Source organism: Corvus kubaryi, unplaced genomic scaffold, assembly GCF_017639235.1.
Source record: "Corvus kubaryi isolate FWS band 111438036 unplaced genomic scaffold, C.kubaryi_AGA036_p1.0 74, whole genome shotgun sequence".
NCBI lineage: Eukaryota > Metazoa > Chordata > Aves > Passeriformes > Corvidae > Corvus > Corvus kubaryi.
In genome coordinates, this window is record NW_024582061.1 from 17,527,568 (window position 1) to 17,543,160 (window position 15,593).

The window sequence follows — 15,593 nt, forward strand, 5'->3', positions numbered from 1 at the left end:
GCCTCTGCCTTCCTTAGCAGACACCTGTCTTTCAAAACCGAGACAGAAAGGCAGAGGAATCTGGAGAAAGGCAAGGAGGGAAGGGTAAGGAGGCAAAACAGAGTCATATCCCACAATGTCTGGGCATATGCCAGTACGATAGGATGTCTGGCAAAACAACCACAGAGGCCATGAGGAAATATGATAAGCTATCAGCTACAACAATGAGGGCAGCTCAGGATTGACTCAAAAAGTGAAAGAGGAAATATGTGAGTACAACCAATTCTCAAGAAATATATAGTAGGAGGATTATCCTATTTCAAGCACTGAAACCAGACAGGATTGTTTCATAAGAAGACTGTCAGGACCAAGCCCACACCATGTGAGTAGGGTGAAGAGGGTACACCCCAGAGCCTTCTTCCCACAAATTCCCATCACCTAGCCATATTGGGACCCCCAAGTGTCCCCAGATGCCTGCCAGGAAGACCACATTCCCTTTGGGGACCTGCAGCACCATCCAGGGGTGGAGAAATAAGCAGGGTGTAACACCCTGCTCCTGGAGCTCCAGCCAGAGCTCATCCAGGCCACAGGGGACATGGGAACCTGCCAACGGATGGGAAAACCCTCACCTTGGGGGGAAGACCCCCCTGATACGCTGGCCAGCTGCAGGAGTAGACGATGGGGCGGCCTGTGGCGTTCAAGGCCCTCGCCATTTCTGGGTATCCTTAGGGAAAGAAGATGACAGCCAGTGAAGGGGGTGGCTGGCTGCAGCCCATGTCCCAGTTGCAGCCTTTGTCCCAGCCCACCCAGCAAGAGGTCTCCCAGGCCAGCCTGGCTTCCTGCCTTATACCACCTCCAGGGCACACAAACTCTTGCCTCTTTTCCCAAGAGTTGCAAGAGGAGACACAAGGGAGGAACTGGCTATACAAGTGTTTCTGCAGAGGGTCAGCAGCCCCAACCAAAGTAGCAGGGGGAGGAACACCACAGGCTGGTGAACTCTTACCTTTTGCCTGCTCCTCTGCAGACGAGTAGCACCCATCCAGCTTCAGCATGTCCACACCCCACGCTGCAAAGGTCTGGGCATCCTGCTGCACGTGTTCCAGCATAGTGCCTGGGTAGCCCCCACAGGTGAAGACGCCCAGGTCACCGTAAATGCCCAGCTTCAGGCCCCTGGAATGGACCTGTGAGGAGAAGAGAGCTGTAAGGAGCAAACAAAGGGATCCAAGATGTCTCCCAGGTACCAGGGTCCTCCATTCCTTCCCAGTTCTCCCACCATGGTGGCATGGGGCCACAGAGATCCCCAACGGCCCCCAGCAGGCACTCACGTAGTCAGCCAGAGCCTTAATTCCACTGGGAAATCTCTTGGGGTCGGGAACCAGCTGTCCTGCCGCGTCCCTCTGCTTGGCAGACCAGCAGTCGTCAATGTTGATGTACTCATAGCCCAGCTCCCTCCAGCCATCCTCTGCCAGCCGGTCTGCCATATCGAAGAAGAGCTGCTCACTGTGGATGGAGGGGACACGGCAGGCTGAGACCCTGCGACCCTTGCGCCTCACCAGGTCAGGCAGGCAGAGGGATTTTCGGGTTAACTGGGGGCGCTGGAGGGCTGGTCTGAGCCTTAGGAGGGTCTCCAGGGCTCCCATGTAAACCCTGTCCGTGTTTATTGACCTCACTGAGGGGGAAGCGTTTCCCCGACTGCCTGCAAAGCCTGGCCACATCCTTCAGCTCTGGGGACTCTCCAGCCCAGCACCGGGGCATCTGAGCCGCCCGCCTCCCAGGCACCAACCACCCCGGGGTCCCAGGGACGCAGAAGGTGCCAGAGCCATCCCGGGCCTGAAGTTCGACCCGACCAAGCCCCACCCGCTGACCTGATGCAGTTGCGGGGATCCGCCTGGCAGTCCACGTTGCAGCGAAACCTCTCCCAGGACATCCAGCCCATGGGGGGAGTGCGCGCCAGCCCGTTCTCCAGGGCCACGGAGGGCAGCGCCAGGGCCAGGGCCAGCCCGCTCAGTACCACCGCCTCCATCGCTGCCGCCGGGGCACTGCGCGCCTCTCCCGGCCCCGGCCCGGCCCCGCTCACATGATGCCGCCCGCATCACCTGACCGACCGCCCACGCCTCCTTCCCGCCCGCCCGTGGCCGCCGTGCCCCGCTGGTGTCGCACCCCACAGCCGTGCCCCCCCATTAATATCGCCCCCCCGCCCAGCTGCACCCTATTAGTATCGCACCCCGTCCGTGCTGCACCCCACTGCAGCTGCGCCCCCCTGCTGGCACCCTGTCACCGCCGCCCCCCGTGCCTGCTGCACCCCAACAGTGACTCTGGGAGGGGAGGGTTTAGGTCCCCCCACAGGTGACGACCCCGCGGAGGTGTCGGGCAGAGCGAAAGGCTGGGGGAGGACACAGCTCCGGTCTGGCTGAGGTGCCCCGGCCCCCCCGCTTCCCAGCGCCCGCCGGCGGGGCGGTGCTGACGGCGCGGCGGGACGGCCCCGGCGGCCGCAGGAGCCCTCCCCCGCCTGGCCGCGGCAGGGCCGGGCTGCCCCGCACCGCTGAGTAGGAGCGGCCGGAGGTGAGCCGGGCCGGGCCGGGGCCGGGGTCGGGGTCCCGCCGTCGGTGGGGAGGCGCTGGGCAAGGGCCAGGTGGCCCCGGGGCCGGGCCGGGCCGGAGCAGGGCGGCGGCGGGGCGGGAGCGGGCGCGGGGCCGCGGGGGTCGCAGGCACAGGACGAACACACACACGGAGGGGCACACACACAGACAAAGACTTGCAGCCCCATTTGCACAGGCGTGCGCCCGCACACAAAGAGACAGAGCCCAGCACTGCACACGTGGGACCCCCACAGCCCCTCGCGTCAGGGCGGCCTGGGCCGCCCCGGCTGTCCGCAGCCTGAGTGTGCCAGGCTGGAGGCTCTCCAGGGCAGAGCACCCCCAGGGAACAGCCTTTCCATGTGTCTGATCGGGGTCTTGTGCGTTTTTCAACTGGGGTCCGTGCCCCCATGTCCTCAGCCGTGCCCCACAAGCCCTGATGATAGAGAAGGGCTTCGGGAGGGATACTCGATGTTGCTCAGCAATGGGGAGCTCCTAGCGCCCAAATCTGCCCGGGGAGTGGTGGCTGTGGTTTGTTTTCTGCATATTTCTAAGTGTAGAGTTTTAGCGGTTGGAAATCCTTTTGCAATTGAACAATCCACAAAGGCTGTGCTGGCTCTGTCGTTCAAGGCTCTGTCCTCCTCGACTTGCTAAGTCGCCTGCCACAGGGCCTCCACAAACGGGGCCGTGACAGCTTCTACAAAACATTTCTTTTCTTCTTTTAAGAAACCCAAAACAAACCCAGGAGCCAGAAAACAAACCCACAGGAGCACTGAGCTGGGATGGGGCTCAGGCTTTGAAGCCAGTGCATGTTCCCCCAGTTTTGCCATCCCGGTTTCCAGTGCAACTTGGCTGCAGTGAGGACCCTGGCTTTCTGGGGTGGGAGTGACACAGCTCTTAGCTCTGTCAGTCCCAAACCGTTCTGGTTCATAACTCCATTTCTGGCACCTTTTTCTCTAACAAAGGATGGGGCTCATCATGCTGAAGCTTCGGAGACCCTTGGCGAGGGAGCAGCCTGGCCAAGAAAGACAGCGAGGGTTTGCAGTCTGACCTGCACAGCTGGTATGGCACCTTGCACCCCACTGCTGGTGAACCTGCTGGAGCTGGGAGTGCTGCTGCCCGGAGGGCTGGTGGGGGTGGGTGGTCCTGCATGGAGACAGGGAGTAGGGAAACGGTGCAGAAATCTAAGTTCCAGAGCCCTGGGGTCTGAAACAATCTCCTTATCCTGCCCTCTAATAGAGAGCAAAATTAATGCCTCACAGGCAGACAGGCAAATTTCTTTGATGTGCCCCGTATAAAACCAGCAAAGTAGGTCACTTGTGGAATAAGAAATGAAACAGCGGTGTTGGCGTTCCCAGAGAAGGCAGGTGTCTGGATGGTGATGCTCTGGTAGTGACCTCTTTGCAGCAGTGAGGAACCAGCCTGCTCTTTGTAGGTGTAACTGCTGGGTTAGATGCTGCTGGAGTTGGGGCTGCTTTTCCTTGGGGACAGGATCAGGCCTCTTCTGGTGGGGCCAGTGATATGCTCCTCACACCAAGACAACCTCTTCCCCCTGTCTTCCTCTGCCTCCTAGGTGGGGCGATGAAGCTGAATGAGCGGAGTGTGGCCCACTATGCCACCTGTGACTCGCCCGCTGACCATGCCGGCTTCCTGCGCAAGCGGGTGGAGCGGCACCACCACCATGCCCACCACCATGGCGCCTCCTACCAGCGCCGCTGGTTCGTCCTCAAGGGCAACCTCCTCTTCTACTTTGAGGAGCGGGAGAGCCGGGAGCCCGTGGGGCTGGTGGTCCTGGAGGGCTGCACCGTGGAGCTGTGCGAGGCTGCTGAAGAGTTCGCCTTTGCCATCCGCTTTGATGACGCTGGTGCCAGGGCTTATGTGCTGGTGGCTGATGGGCAGGCTGCCATGGAGGCCTGGGTGAAGGCACTCTCACGGGCCAGCTTCGACTACATGCGGCTGGTGGTAAGGGAGCTGGAGAAGCAGCTGGAGGAGGCCTGCAAGAGCTTGGCCGCTTGCCATAAGTCTCCACGGAGGTCCTCCTCCTCTGGCAGGAAGAGGCATCTCTCCAACCCTGCCTTGCTGCCTCTCCAGGAGAAGCCCACCACCCTGGAGAATGGTTACTCCACATGGGGTAGTGGTGGTTGTGTTGCCGGTGGGGCCACTTGCACTGACTATGATGGGGGGCAAACTAAGCCCCCGCCCCTGCCTCCACGCCGGCGCTCGGGCGCCAGCAGCGCCACAGGATCCCCAGCACCTAGCCTCTCACCCACCATGCTGGAGAGCCCAGTGTCACCAGAAACGATCTGCTTCTCCAAGCTGCACAACTGGTACGGGCAGGAGATCGCGGTGCTGAGACGGGAGTGGCAGGAGAGGCAGAAGAGGGGACACCCGTGACTGGGGGCGCAGGACGCAAGTCACTGCCAGCTGATGCCTGGCAGCCTGTCCCACGTGCAGGAAGAGTGAAGGGAGGGACTCTGCTTGCCCCCTGCCCTCACAAGTGGCTGAGTGTGCGGTGTGTGTATGCTTCACTTGGGAGGGACTCAAATCTCCCCTAAACCTCACATTTCATTTCCATGAGGCTTTATACAGACAGAGTGTGTAACACCAGGGGAGCCACCTTTATTTAAACTCTCTCTGCTGGAGATAGGAGCTGCCCAAATCAGCACGTATGCAATGAACCTCAGCCAATGGGCTGGGCCGCTTGCTGTCCTGACGTGGTGGATGCTCTGGGTGTTTCATCCCCTGCCTCTCCTTCACCACTTCTTCTTTTGTTTTGTTTCTCAGTGTGGAAGTTTGCTTTTGGTCAGTGCTTATTACTGTCTGTGGTCTTGTGCCAAAGTTCTTCTGCCTTTGTTCTTTTGCAGCAGATAAGGCTGGGCTCTTATGAAGTGCCTCCGACAGGCCACTGGCCCCGGCACGTGCCTCCAGCCTTGTGCCTCTCTCACTACAGGACGTGTGAGCCACTGCAGCTGTTGCTGGCCCAGCAGCTGGGGCTCTTGCATTGTTTTTGTACTTTCATCTGCACTAACACTTCTCCCAGCTAAATCCTTCAGGATGTGGGTATCATGGTCTTGCAGCTGTCTCTTTGGGTGCTCATACTCAACAGCAAGCCTGAAATGGAGACACACAGCTTGGCCTGAAGCCACAGTGAGGACACCAGGAGCTCCCCAGGGCTGATCTGGACTCTGTCAAGCGGTAACCAAGCCTGTTAATATCTCTGGTTCAAGGTTTCCCTGTTCCAAAACAGGGATGCTAAAGCCTCTTTGCCTGGCCAGGAGTAAATTTCTCAGCCTTTGCTCAGACCACAGCCCCTGCAAAGTGCCATATAGGGCTCCATCAGCTCGTCGGGCTGCTTGCCCAAGAGGGTGTGCAGAGGCACACTCCTGCACAGCCTCTCTTAGTGTTGTGGCTCTGCCCAGCTCCTGGCAGTGCTGCACAGTTGGAGGAGAGGCTTTGCAGGAGAGGGAGGAAGAGAGGGCTGGTCTCAGGAGGAAAAGTAAAGGAGTGGGAGTGAGTTACGGGTGTTGGCAGTGTCTGGGCTTGCCTCTCCAGCGTCAAAGCCATATTGCTGTCTTCTACCAAGCCTGCACCTGGCCTGCCAGCACTTCCCTCTGATTTCATGTCAGCATTGCTTGGCTGATCTCTGCAGCACATCCTATCCTCCCAGCGGGCTGGGAGGGCTGCAGGGAGGCATGCCTGTCGCCTCACTATGGAAACAGACTTGTCCATCAGTAGGTCAGAAACCTTGGCCACAAGGCACACAATACAAGTAGGTGGGTGCCTAGTCCAGGGACTAAAACACCCTTGGGATGGGGTTTAAAAATCTCCCTTATCTAGTTGCATGCTTCCCATCTAAAAGTGTTCCCATCTAAACCTGTTTTTATTGTCTTTTTTATTAAAGAGCTTTGCTAGGAAAGCAAAAGCCCATTTCAGGTCATGACTGACTGGAACCTTTCTGGACTTAAAACACATTCGACTTCCTACTTTGCAATAGCCAGTAGAGATAGCCAATGCAGAAATCAAATTAATTCTATTAACTCTTGGTGCCTTTTAAAATAAGTCTCTGGTAGTTTTGGATGATGAGCTTCCAGCCTCCTGCCTAATTATGGCTTGATGGTATATCAGAGGAAATCAGATCTTAAGTTAGATCTTAGAAACGACTTTGGGCAGTGAAAGTGTAACCTTCACTTGTGAGTAATGCAATCCAGTCCTCTCCAGTTCGTGGCTGTATTACTTCACAGTAAGGGTCTTCAAGTTTGGGAGGATTATTTTTGTTCTGCTTTTGTGAAAACAGTTCAGAAAAATCAGGAGCAGGTGGCCGTGGGGCAAGGCCCTGGCTTCATCAGCAGCTCAGCTGGTTGGACGTAGGGGCCATTTCCTGCCTCCCTACCCTGCTGCTTGAAGAGTTCAGTGCTGCAGCATTCCTGGCTGCAAATGTGTCCCCTTTCCCATGCCAGGGCAGCAGTATCAGGATTGCACTACCTGGTGCCTCCTTGCTCTGAGCATGGGTATTTTGGGACCAAGGTCAAATTTGTCAAGCATTTTCCTGTGGTTATTTTTTTTTTTTTTTTTAATGTAATACAGAGAGACTATTCCTGATGTCTCAGATTAACATAAGGCAGTCTGACAGTAAAGACTGAACTTCCAAAACAAATCAAAATGTAGTGGCAGTTCCTACACGAGACACAAGAACTGGGAGTGACTTGAAAGGAAAAATAAATTAACAAAGCCAGTTCTGTCAGAACTGGAACTGAGACAGTATTATTCATTTAAGGACAGTTTCACTTTTAAGAAGCTTAGTTTGTTTTAATAAGCCAGGATTGTGCTCGTAACACTACTAAAGAGCTTATATTTAATGCTTTAATCTGTCCCATTCAAATGGCACAATTTCCACACTACCTACCTTTGCGTTAGCACATATCCCAACTAAATCCCAAATCCTGCAAATGAGGCGCTGCACTCTGCTTTCCCTCTGATTGCATTTGGAGTAATTTGGTGTCCTATTCTGCAGCGCTGACAAGAAAATGGCTGAATCCTGATCCAGTTTGTCCTTGGCCCAGCCATCCTTGCCTGGGCCTTTGCTAGGTCTCCAAAGCACTGCATGACTTTGGATGCACTTGATCAGGGTTTCCTCGCCATCCTGCTGTCATAGCAGGGTTGGCCCTTTTCTAAGTGAAAAGGGCCATAATTGCAGCCACGCCCAAATTTGTATGGGAGTTTTTTAATGACCACTGGCACTTGCTTCATTAGGCAAGAAGCACCTGAGTGCTCCACTGCCACCTCGGACACGGAGGCTATCAAGCCAGCCCAGCTGACTGGTTGTGCTGGCAGTGCCTTTGAAGCAGCTCCCAGGCAGGAGGTCAGGATTTCAGCTTCCTGAGGTTGAACATTCAGCTGGCTAATGGAGCAGGCAAGCTGTCTGTCTTTCTGCAGGCAGAGATTGTTACAGGAAAGGCAGAGTTTTCACTGCACATTGTCCCCGACAGCAAAATAAGACTGATTGTCACCCCAGGGTTTTTCTTCAGTCATTCAGGTTTGGACTGTTTCACCTCCTGCCTCCACTTTCCCTTTTTATTTTTAAAAATAGAGAATGTCTGAGCAGCACAAAACAGGTTCCTTGGCAAAATGGAAGCTGAACACTGAAGTTGAATGGGTACTTTTCTTGAAATACTGAAGTAAGATCCTTTTCTTTAGTGCACAAGCGATGAGAGAAAAGTGCTAAAATTTAAAAGAAATTGAAAGAGGAATGGCAATTCTGACATGGCCTGTGTAAGCTATGCCAAGAAGGGCTCCCAATCCCACTAAAATAGTTGATTAGATCCTTACATTTTTCTGAGGCTGGCATTTCAGATTTGAGCCTGTGATATATTATTTCTGCACATCTTATCTTTGTAAAACTGGTGTTTTCCACTGAGTCCAGGTGAAGAGTAACCTGAAAGTTTTACCCGTGGCCACTCTTAGCCACGTGGTGGGCAATGATGACCAAGACCAGACATTCTGTGTTACAGTAGCTACTGCACTAATAGTGCCTGGGGGAACGACCCCTCAATCTCACCTCTCGGGTGCCTGTGCAGAGAAGCTGAAAAACCCCCACTGAAATGCACGGGGGCATCTTTCACCGGCACCAAACTTGTCTTCTCTCCGCACAATTACCTGGAAAACACTACGAGCAACTCCTGCCTTTCCAAGTGCTTCTATTTTACGCAGGACGTGTTCCTCTTTTTAAGAGGCGGTTTTGCATGCGCCTTTGTTTTTACACGCGGAACTTGTACTATACATTGCATTACATTGTTTAGTTTGTTTTACACGCGGAACTTGTAGTACGCATCTCATTACATTGTTTAGAGTTTGTATTTTATGCCGTGAAGCCGAATAAACCGGTTTGATTTGTAGCCCGTGCGCTGCCAATGGAGCCGTGACGCCCCGGGGCGTGTGTGCAGGCCTGGCCGTTCCCGCCCGGCCCGGTTTTCCCCTTACCGGGAGGCGCCGGGAGCCCGCCCGGGCCCTCTTTTCCCGCGGGGCGCCGAGAAACGCCCCCACACCGGCGGGGATAAAGGCGGGGGGCGGGCAGGTCTCGCTCCGCGCATGCGCAGCGCCGATCTCACCGCCTCCCCACAAGCCTCGCGAGATCCCAGGTGACGCCTGGGCTCGGCCGTGGCTCGGGGCGGGCGGGACGATGGCAGCGGCAGCCGGGCGGCTCCTGGCGGCGACCGTGGCTCGCTCGGGCCGTGCGGGCTGGGGCGAGCCGTGCCGGGCCTCGGTCGTGCCGCTGGTGCCCTCCCGGGGCGCCATCGTCACCCGCAGCGGCGCCATTTTGCCCAAGCCAGTTAAGGTGAGTGAGGGGCGAGCGGGCGGAGGCGGCAGCCACGGGCGGCGGCGGTGGCCAATCGGTGCGGGCGCAGCCGCTGTGGGCGGGGCGGCGGGGTGAGTGACAGCGGCTGGGCCAATGAGCGGGGCGGCTGTGGGCGGGGGCGCAGGAGGGAGACGGGAGTAGCCCCGCGTCCCCCCGAGCGGGCGGGGCTGACCCGGCCGTGTCCCCCGAGTCCCCCCGAGCAGGGCAGCGCTGCGGCCTAGGGGGGAGAGCAACACCCGCCTACGCACTGGCACCCGCGGCCGCCCCCCTTCCTGAGCTACGGGTGTTCCCTGCTCCGGGCTCCCCGCTCGCTGGTGCGGGAGTGTTTATAATACACCAAGGCTACAAAAAAGCGCGATGCGGTGACCGGGGCTTGGCACTAGGGACGCAAAGTGTTCTTCCCGCCGCTTCCCGGGCCCTCCGCGCGCCTGTGGAGCCGGGAGGGCGCCGGTTCAGCCAAAGTGCGACTCGCTTGCATGTAAAGATCCACCTTTTGCAATTGACTCCTTGCAGACGCCCTTCGGCCTCCTCAGAGTGTTCAGCGTCGTGATCCCTTTCCTGTATGTTGGTACTCAGATCAGTAAGAACTTTGCAGCCTTACTTGAAGAACATGATATCTTTGTCCCAGAGGATGACGATGACGATGATTAAAAGGTATGTCATAAACTGCACCAGCAGTCTAATTATTTGTGCTTCCCGTTTGGCTTGGGGCAAGGGAGGAGAATCTCAGATAAGGAAATACAGCCAGCAACAGCTTAAAAGACGCACTTGCAGTTAACATGGACACAGATTTGCCTTTGGCTATGAACTTTTTTGTTTTATACCAGAGTAGGCCAGACTGGTATCTGTGCAATCTCTACACCATGCATTTCTTAGAGATTGGAAATACTGATGGTGTTTTAGATCGTCAGCTGAATCAAAAATAAACTGTAGTCAGTGAGGGTCTGTACCGCAGACAACAGAGATACTTCAGTGTTACTACATCACATATCCAAAGGAGGACAACAGCGCTGGTGAAGGGTCTGAAGCACGTCTTATGAGCAATGTTGGAGGGAGCTGAGGATGTTTAGCCTGGTGAAAAGAAGGCTCAGGGGAGAACTTATCACTCTCTACAACTACCTGAAAGGAGGCTCTAGCCAGGTAGGGTTCAGTCTCTTTTCCCAAGTAACAAACAATAGAAAAGAGGAAATAGCCTCAGGTCGTGCTAGTGAAGGTTTAGATTGGATACTAGGAAATATTTCTTCATGGAAAGGGTTGTCCAGCATTGGAACAGGCTGCCCAGGGGAGTGGTGGAGTCACCTGCCCTGGAGGTATTTAAACGAGATGTAGATGAGGCACGTAAGGACATGGTTTAACAGTGGACTTGGCAGCACTGGATTAACAGTTGGGACTCAATGAACTTGAAGGTCTTTTCCAACCCAAATGATTCTGTGATTTTGTTCTACTTGTTTACCTGTTTAAAAGTCTTCTCCTAATTCACAGAATGACTCTTTTAAAACAGAATCACTTATTGTCTGAAATTCTGATCTAGGTGAACAATTTAAGAGAATTCCAAAACCTGTCACAACAAACTGTCTGGTGGGTGTTACAGCACTTACCTCTGGAGTAGTTGGACCATTCAGACTCACTGTAGAAAGGAAGAGTGGAAATAAGTTCACCTGTATCTGCACCTTTATATGCAACACTTTCTACCATTTTATGTTATTCTGTTTGGCTTGCCCTTGCGTGAAGATTTGAGTTTGGGTGTATTTGATTCTTTATAGAACAAAGAAACTGTTTTAGAGAAGTTGTTGTAGTGTTGCTTTATAATCAGTTTGGTGGATGTATTCCAGTTGTAAGGGGGTTTTCCAGCATGCATTGTGCAGCTAACAACTAAGACTTAAAAGATTGCAAAGACTGCACTGGCCTGTTGGAAACTCCCTTTATGTAAACCTGATCTTGTGTAGTTTTGGGAGGAGGATACAGACTGCAGCTCAGTAGTGTATCTGAAGAGTAACAGCTTGCTTTTCTATTTTCAGCACTGGAACAGAAGAACAGAAGGGAAAAGGCCATTGACAAAACAATAGTTCTAACATCTGTCACCTGTGTTTTGTCCTTCCTAAACGGGACAGGGGGCTTTGTATCCCCTTTTGCCAGTGAGTGTCCTGCATCTCTGTACGATGGAAATCTGTAGATCAGGGTTGAAGGAAGTGCTTGATAGGCCCTGCATCCTTGCACACACACACTCACCTCATCAAGGACTGCTTGGGATGCCTTTAATTAGCAACATGGGAAACACTTAATTAAAGATCAAGAGATTGACATGTACAACTTTGGTCTTCTGTTTTTATACATTATTTGTCTGTGTCCTACCATTTCTGTCTTAACCTTTCTACATCTGTATATCTGTTTCAGTAGGGAGGCTCTTCTCATACTTATTTTTTGAGTCCTTTCAGTAACTCAGTACTGATCTACAGGACATGGGGAATCCTAGGGGAGGCAGCAGCCCCACAACACAGCCCCATAAAAGAATGGAGTGCACATTGACAAGGGCGCTGTGGTTCAACAACCTAGCAGCTGTATCTGATAGGGGCTGCATCATTAACTTCACCTCACTGAAGATTAAATACAGTATTATCATCACAGAGTTAAAACTTTGAGTGGCTTTGGCAAAAGTTGAGATCACAAGTGGCAAATGAACACTGGCTCCAGGTATCTATTATTTCCTAGGTAGTTCAGTACTTCCTTCTGAAAGAGCCCTAACATACTTGTTTTCTTAACGGTTTATGAACTTCAACTCCTCTTTCCATAGAAGTGTTAACTATTGCATTTAAATCCTTGTATAATAGACTTAGAAGGTCTTCTCTGCTGCTATGGCACAGGAAGAGTATCTTTAGTTGCATCAGACCACCTGTTTTCTCAAACTGAAACCTTGAGAGGTCGGTCAGTTATTTATTTTTCTTAAGCCAGCATTGCCGCAGTGTCTCATGTTTTCTGGTCACTAGATCTGGCCTCTTCTCTTGACTGCCCACTTTTTCCCTTCCTTACTGGTGTTGCTGTTGAAGTTACTTTTAATGTTGCACACATTGGGCAGGGTGTATAGTTCCAACAGCCACATTTGCTCCCTTATTCTTTGGTACAGCTTTTAATGTTAGCTCAGTAACTCTCAGCATGGCTACAGATTAAAAAGGGAGCCTGTAATCTGAGGAAACCCAAGAGCTGTAGCTGAAGGCAGCTGTCAGGTTCTTGAGTCACTTGGTATCTGACTTGCCCCCTTCTTCCCCAAAGCCACTTGAGAAGTGGTTGTTCCAGTTCAGCTGCTCTTGAGAGCCAAACACGTACCTGCTGCTGTCTTACCTGCTGCCCAAATGCTTTTCACTGCTTTATCCCACAGTCTGTCCTGGGCCCTGACTGTGTCAACCCTGTCCTTAAAAACATGCCACCTCTGAAGGTACCTATGTACACATCCCTGAGGAGTGCTGTGTTACAGTCCTCATATTGGGAAGAAAGCTCCAGTATTTAGACTGGATAAAAATTTTATTTAGGCTGGATAAAAAGAAGTTAAGAGTGTACTACAAACACCCAGTGCTAGTCACATCTGGGGGAGCTCCAGCACCTAGTTACCCACTGAAAACCTGTTCTGACTGGTGAAAGAATAAATTTCCTTACCCTTCTCCAAAGGGAGCTACTAATTCTTGATTCAGTGGAGGAGGTGATGGTGGGACACCATCTCCTGCTGAACTTCAGAAGCCCTTACAGACCCTTCCTATTCTAGAAAACAGTACAATCCCCCCTTTTTGCAGGTGATTTCATTTTACAGCAGAGAAATGAACTCTGCTGATGTTTTAAAGCACAAGGCTTTATTTGCGTATTGGATTTTATATATTCTCTGTGAGGAACTAAGGAGACTAATGTCCAATAAAAAACACAAGGTCAACAAAGTCATAGCATGAAATTGCAAGACAGTGCATGAATACAGATGAACCTACAGATGAGCCTCAAGCACAAGAATATTTCTGCGACTACAGTGGCTTTTCTGAAGGCCTGCTCTTTTCCTCATAGAGCTAACATCTACAGATGTGGCTGTAGGCTAAGCACAAAGCCCCACAGCCAGGTTGTGCTGTGGTTATTCAGCAGACGCCCCAGGGCAAGTGATGGGACAAATGCCATCTCTGAAAATGCACACTGGCAAAACTAGGAAATTACAGCTCTTCAAACAGATCATAATCACTTGCACATGCTCTGGATTCACCTACTCATTAGGCTCCTAAGATGCCAGAGAATCTCTTTGTATGGATTTTTTTTTCTATTGTATAGAACTTTATTTGTAATATAAGGCAAGAAGACACAGAGTCGGTTTCTCAGGGATTGTGGCCCACATAGAATTTGGACAGAAAGTCTTTAGGTTGCGGGGGTTCCGTCTCGTGGAAGTACCTCATGACGTGAGTCCTCTGCTTCCAGACGTGAATGGTTTCTTGAAGCTCCATTTTGCCCTGCACACAGACAAGAATTTTAGACTAGTTCTCAAGTTAGAGCCCAAGTCCAACCACACAGCTCTGTGAAAGTTATTTGAATGCACTTAGAAACACCTAAGTAAAAAAAATAGCTGCATCAACAGTTCTGTACTCCTACAGCCTGCATGCATCACCTACACTGGGACACAAATATACTGTTCCTGCCTTGGGACTTAAGTTGATGTCTCTGCAGCAGAGCTTCCCAGCCCTGTGAAAACAGGCAAGAGACTCTGTCCCCTTCTTAAAGCCTGCTTTGTTTCTCTCATGACTAGCACCTCCCATAAAATTCTACACAACATTCCTAACTTTCAAGCACCTCTACTGAATTTGGGTGAACAGCAACATGTTCGCTGTAAAATTAACTGCTGCCAAGTGCTTTGCACCAGTATCACCACCACAGAGATAGGCACCTTCTCCATGACTCCAATCTTTTGTAACGGTTTTGTAGGATGGTAGCACAGAGCAAAATGAGACTGCCTGGAATTGTCACCTCCCATACTATCTAGGATTCTGTTTCCAGAATTTTTCATCATATAAGGACAGAGTAATTGTCTCAAAATGCAAGAAACAAAACAGGTGAGCATGGCAATCCTTGGTTGGAAGCTTTCTAATGCATTGGAGCTGCAGAGGTCAGTTACTGTTGCTCAGACACATTTTGAAGCCTGGTGTGCTGATTATTGCTTTGAAGCAGACAGGTCTCTCAGGCCTGTAACACCAGGTTACAGATGTGTTACAGAGTTGGAGTGTTCTGCCACCCAAAACCAGTCTCCCACCAACCACTGATGCTGTACTACGTGTTTCAGAATCAGCGAAGAAAACCATTTTCCTATCCAAGGAAATACTGTAGAGGGTAGAAAGTTCATTTTTAATAGTAAACCAGTAAGCAGCACCTAATTTTCCCTTTCTTTGACTGTTGTTGTTAAAAAAAGAAAAGCAAGCAAGCAACAAAAATAAACAACAAACTCAGTATTTTAACTGCCGCTTTGCTTGACATACACTTGCTGAATTCTAAAGCAGCCTCATCCCTTATCAACAGGTTTGCTGACACAGATAAACCAATCCAACTGCAAGAGACAACACTCCACAGACAGACTAGTACAAAGCTGTCCCTCTCCTCCATCACACCACCAATCACCCACATTCTTTGCAGCTTCCACAACTCAGGAATAGCTGTTTGTACCTTAATAACCAGCATGTCTATCACGCGTGGATCCGTAACGTGGGCATTCTTCATGAACATCTCCCGCACCTTGTTACGCCCCTGTTTCACCGTGATGTCCAGCTGGTACAGGTGCACTAAGAGAAACACAACATCTACTGCGATCATCCACGTCGCTCTGCACTTGTTCCACCGGCAACGTGCAACCTACAAATCGCTACACGGGCACTCGTTCATGCGATGCCCGCCGGCTTCACCCAATGTCATTAAGGCCGTTCCGACCTTGAGCCCGCGCGGCAGGCCTCGAGTCCCTCACCCACCCGTGTTGGGCACCTCGCGGTACCAGGCCCGATACAGCTCCCTGACTCGCCGCTTCGCCTCGCCCAGGTCCCGGCTGAAGATCGGCTTCACGGCGGCCGACACAACTCCCTTGCCCGCCACCGCCATCTTGCCGCCGCCGCCACCTTCCCCCGCCGCCCGCGGGAACGCGCAAGGCACGGCGACTTCTCCTATTGGCTGGCTGAGCTGCCACT

At 52.3% G+C, this 15,593-nt stretch overlaps 4 protein-coding genes across 4 annotated transcripts in view; 2 read left to right on the top strand and 2 right to left on the bottom strand.

The window, feature by feature from the left end:
• NAGA (alpha-N-acetylgalactosaminidase) overlaps positions 1-2,160 on the bottom strand; it is a 6,225-nt gene extending 4,065 nt beyond the window's left edge. The window contains 6 exon segments of the mRNA XM_042050916.1: positions 609-703; positions 983-1,160; positions 1,305-1,479; positions 1,845-2,039; positions 2,041-2,108; positions 2,110-2,160. Coding sequence (XP_041906850.1) covers positions 609-703; positions 983-1,160; positions 1,305-1,479; positions 1,845-2,039; positions 2,041-2,108; positions 2,110-2,160 — 762 coding nt within the window.
• A 292-nt stretch (positions 2,161-2,452) lies between these two features.
• PHETA2 (PH domain containing endocytic trafficking adaptor 2) lies at positions 2,453-8,947 on the top strand. Its single transcript, XM_042050923.1, has 3 exons — positions 2,453-2,541; positions 3,521-3,617; positions 4,129-8,947. The coding sequence occupies exon 3, from the start codon at positions 4,137-4,139 to the stop codon at positions 4,947-4,949; it is 813 nt and encodes a 270-aa protein (XP_041906857.1). The 5' UTR covers positions 2,453-2,541; positions 3,521-3,617; positions 4,129-4,136; the 3' UTR covers positions 4,950-8,947.
• A 217-nt stretch (positions 8,948-9,164) lies between these two features.
• SMDT1 (single-pass membrane protein with aspartate rich tail 1) lies at positions 9,165-11,715 on the top strand. The gene is made up of 3 exons (XM_042050926.1): positions 9,165-9,387; positions 9,922-10,062; positions 11,427-11,715. Exons 1-2 carry the CDS (start codon positions 9,232-9,234, stop codon positions 10,057-10,059), a joined length of 294 nt encoding a protein of 97 aa, XP_041906860.1. The 5' UTR covers positions 9,165-9,231; the 3' UTR covers positions 10,060-10,062; positions 11,427-11,715.
• A 1,979-nt stretch (positions 11,716-13,694) lies between these two features.
• NDUFA6 (NADH:ubiquinone oxidoreductase subunit A6) lies at positions 13,695-15,563 on the bottom strand. Its single transcript, XM_042050924.1, has 3 exons — positions 15,381-15,563; positions 15,082-15,197; positions 13,695-13,880 (listed from the first exon to the last, which is right to left on the bottom strand). Exons 1-3 carry the CDS (start codon positions 15,505-15,507, stop codon positions 13,749-13,751), a joined length of 375 nt encoding a protein of 124 aa, XP_041906858.1. The 5' UTR covers positions 15,508-15,563; the 3' UTR covers positions 13,695-13,748.
• Between the last annotated feature and the right edge of the window lie 30 nt (positions 15,564-15,593).